General features: G+C 33.9%; 1 protein-coding gene across 1 annotated transcript; it reads right to left on the reverse strand.

Annotated features, from left to right (window-relative positions):
* Window positions 1-6: 6 nt before the first annotated feature.
* On the reverse strand, window positions 7-3,240 carry LOC144477551 (uncharacterized; the record flags this gene model as incomplete). Its single annotated transcript, XM_078195279.1, has 7 exons — window positions 3,181-3,240; window positions 1,904-2,294; window positions 1,552-1,671; window positions 1,357-1,474; window positions 668-914; window positions 230-328; window positions 7-101 (listed from the first exon to the last, which is right to left on the reverse strand). Coding segments are annotated over exons 2-7 (820 nt in total), but the record flags the coding sequence as incomplete, so codon positions are not given.
* Between the last annotated feature and the right edge of the window lie 366 nt (window positions 3,241-3,606).

Genomic DNA, 3,606 nt, shown 5'->3' on the forward strand with positions numbered 1-3,606 from the left:
TAATGCTTACACGGTTTAAAGCGACTGCGAATGAGACGATAGATACTGTGACGGCCAGTAAATAAGAGAGTGAAAATTCCTTCGATAGATTTTGAATCAGCCTTCGTTCACGAATTTGTAGTGTTTAGGGGAATTAACCACCGAAAAACGTAATATGCATAAATCATGTAATAATAATATAATGAATTGTACGCTACTATTATAAATATATCTGTACGAAGATACCAACTGAAGAGCACGTCGGTGTACTTCCAGAAACGGTTGCACGTTTATTGACTTTGAAATAACAGAACTTAGCACGTTGTTAACTGATTTTTCAATTCGGTAACTGAAAAAATAACAACGCCTTAACATTGTTAAAAGAACTGGAAATTCTTATCAATTTCTATTAATTTGGCCACTAATATACATGTAGCATATTATATGAATTTCCGACGTTTTGAAGAAGTAGAAAATTAAACTAGCGATGACAAATTAAACTTTCTAAAAGAAATAAAAAAATATTCTTCCTGACAGATCTCTAGCTAGTTTTATTAAAAATCTCTGAGTCTATAAATTATCGTAAAATGTGTTCAAATTTTATATATGTACAAGATTTGAATAAAGTTTTCTAAAGTGTCACTTAGAAAGTAAATGAAAATTTTGGCAAAAAATCTTTTACAAATACCTGGCGATTTCAAACAGTCCAGAAAAATAGGCAGTAACAACAGCGATTGACGATTCCGTACCGACTACGGATAAGAAACTTATCACGGTTACTAATACGAAGTGAAGGCTGATCAGATCAGTTTTCTGGCCTTGCTCAGTCACAAAGAATCCATACATTCGTAAATAATACAACTGGTATTTCGAATGAAGTACTGTAGAAACTACTATTGTAGAAATTGAGACGGCGGCTAGCCCACAACCTATGACTAGAAGTCGAAATGACATTTTAGTCTAGTTCTTACACAAAATGATTACATGAATGGATTTCTGAAGAATATACCGTAAATTCCCCCCAAATGTCCATCAGCTTATAAACAAAAATGGACAGCTTGGGAAAAGGGTTAACGATTATACAAGCTTCGCGGCTCGCATTTATAGTTGATGATGATCGTCAACTATAACTACATTATCATAATTTCTATTCCAAAATTGTTCATTTTTCTTTAAAAGTTGAGCTATAATTGGGAAGATGTTATTGTATATCCATAACAAGATATGGCAATGTAATCTTATAGAGAAACTTGTGTCACTTATGGCATCAATTGCACGTTCAATAGTTGAAGATATCACATCCATAACACTTTACTTCTCACTCTTTTTATCTAAAATATGCTAAATTTTTATTGTTATTCCTATTTCTACCTTTACCTATGTATATGATGGTTATTCGTCTCCCCTTTCTCATATGTCTCCTTAGCATATCCTGTTCGATAGGGTTTTTAAATGTCTTGAGGTCGTTTTCATAACTTCCATAAACAGACCTTAACTAGAGCCACATGGAAAAACAATTTTAGAATCATGAAAGTTCAGAAAAAGAAGGTGCTAACGCATTTTACAACTTACGGATGGAAAGTTGATCACAAAACTAAGGTATCGTAGAAGACATAAAAATATCGGAGTACTATACGATAACGCAGTAGTTATATTGTATGACGTTGCTTCTACTGATTTTATCGTGGACAGCTAAAATATATTTAATTTACGTTTAGCAATTTAAACATTTTTAAGGAATAGTATCTTTGTTACACTATCAAACAGTTCAATCCCTTAAATAGTTACACAAATCGAATATCAATAGAAAGTTAACTAATACTTGCCGACGAAGAAGTTTCAATTTCTTGTAACAGAACAATATACTTTTCATATACTCTTTATGCTTTAAAATTTTATAAATCACTGGTATAATGTTGCTTACCTGAATTCCTATAATTGACAGGTTAAGCAAGGTATACGTCACTCTGCCAATTACTCCCATTACAGAATGATCATATGGCCAAAGTCCGGTACACGATAACAGCGCACTATAGGAACTGTAGTTCTTTCGAAGCATGTCCATCGTGAACGATGTTGAAGAACGTCTGCTTGAAAACGTCGCAGCACCGTTCGATTTCACCTCGGTTTTGTATATTTCATTTATGCTGCTTCCTTTCCGTTTACCAATTTAAGTCAAAGGGATCACGCTTATGTCGCATTTCAAGCTCTCTTCCGAAATCGATCGATTATTGTAAGCCTCGAGAGGAAGTGTTTAACGTTAAAAATTTATAACCCATTCTGTTTCGTTGTTTGCTTTTCCGGTTTGTTCCCTCCTGCAAAAGAAAACCCAAGAATATTTCTTCTCTTAGTGACATCGTTCCAATATTGTTACAAAACAGTCTGCCCACGAGATCTATTCTTTGTCGTGTAAAACCACCAGTGCGATAAAATTCGTTGCACCATTGAATCAAAATTGTTGAGGTTTCCATATCGAAGATGTCTGAGTAGTTACTACAATATTAAAGCACACGTGAAATTATGAATTGTAAAGCTTACATTATCTTTAAAAAGATGCTAATAAAATATTTGATGATGACCGACGAATGGAAACTCGGAGAGAACGTTACGGATGCAGTGAATATGGAAGAAGTGAGTTTGTAAAAAGTGAGGACATGTGAGTGTCAATGTTTTTTATAACTTATTTTATTGTTTTCATATATTTTATTCCTGTCACTAGATACTCTACCAGCAATATACTGTGTAATAACTACGTTTACGATCAATTTTTTCGATTGCAAGCACTGTAAAAACAATGTTCATTATATGCCCATCTGGCAGTCATTAGAATATTGGCAAATAATAGTTTAGCACGTGTTAAGGTAATCTATTATTGTATATTACAATATCTTCAAAATAAATGTGAAGGAGAATAAATCGATGTAATGTAAAGTGAGATATAGCTATATAGAGTTCTACGCGAAATAATACGACGTTTTACATATTTAAAGCGTTTGAGTGCCAAGGAGCGATTTTGCGGCTTTTCTGTGTCGCTCGAACAGTGCCAGCGCTCTAGGCTGCGAAGCCGATAACCGCGACACGCTCGGTTTCCGTCGATGCTGACTTTACGGTTATCATTCCACTTTAGTTAAAAGTAAAAGAACGAGACAGCTGGTCAGAAAGATGTCAAAACAACACTAAAGCGAAAAAATTACAACTTACCGTATAGAGCAGAAAACAGCGATCCTTGGCACTTTTGGGCGGGAAAACAGCAAAGACACGTGGCACTCAAACGGTTAATACCGCAAAATCTCCTATAAGGCTTATTAAAAAAAAATATAAGTATAGTATTTCGTCACCGTTAAGACAAATTGTAATTATTAAGTTATAGTTTTCGCAGTAGTTTTACACTCTTTACACACTTTGTATATAAAAGAATAATTATGTACGTGTGCGTGCTATGTGATTTTTCTCTATTATCATGAGGCTTATCAAGCCTACCCAGCTCGAGACATGAAACTAAAAAAAGAATTTAATGGCATTGTGTTTTTTTTTTTAATTATCTCGCATATTTTTTAAGATTTAAAACGTAGATATAACAAGAGATATAACATTTTCGGGACACGGTGTATTTCTATGGTATCTTAC

The sequence above is a fragment of the Augochlora pura genome, unplaced genomic scaffold (assembly GCF_028453695.1).
Source record: "Augochlora pura isolate Apur16 unplaced genomic scaffold, APUR_v2.2.1 APUR_unplaced_1865, whole genome shotgun sequence".
NCBI lineage: Eukaryota > Metazoa > Arthropoda > Insecta > Hymenoptera > Halictidae > Augochlora > Augochlora pura.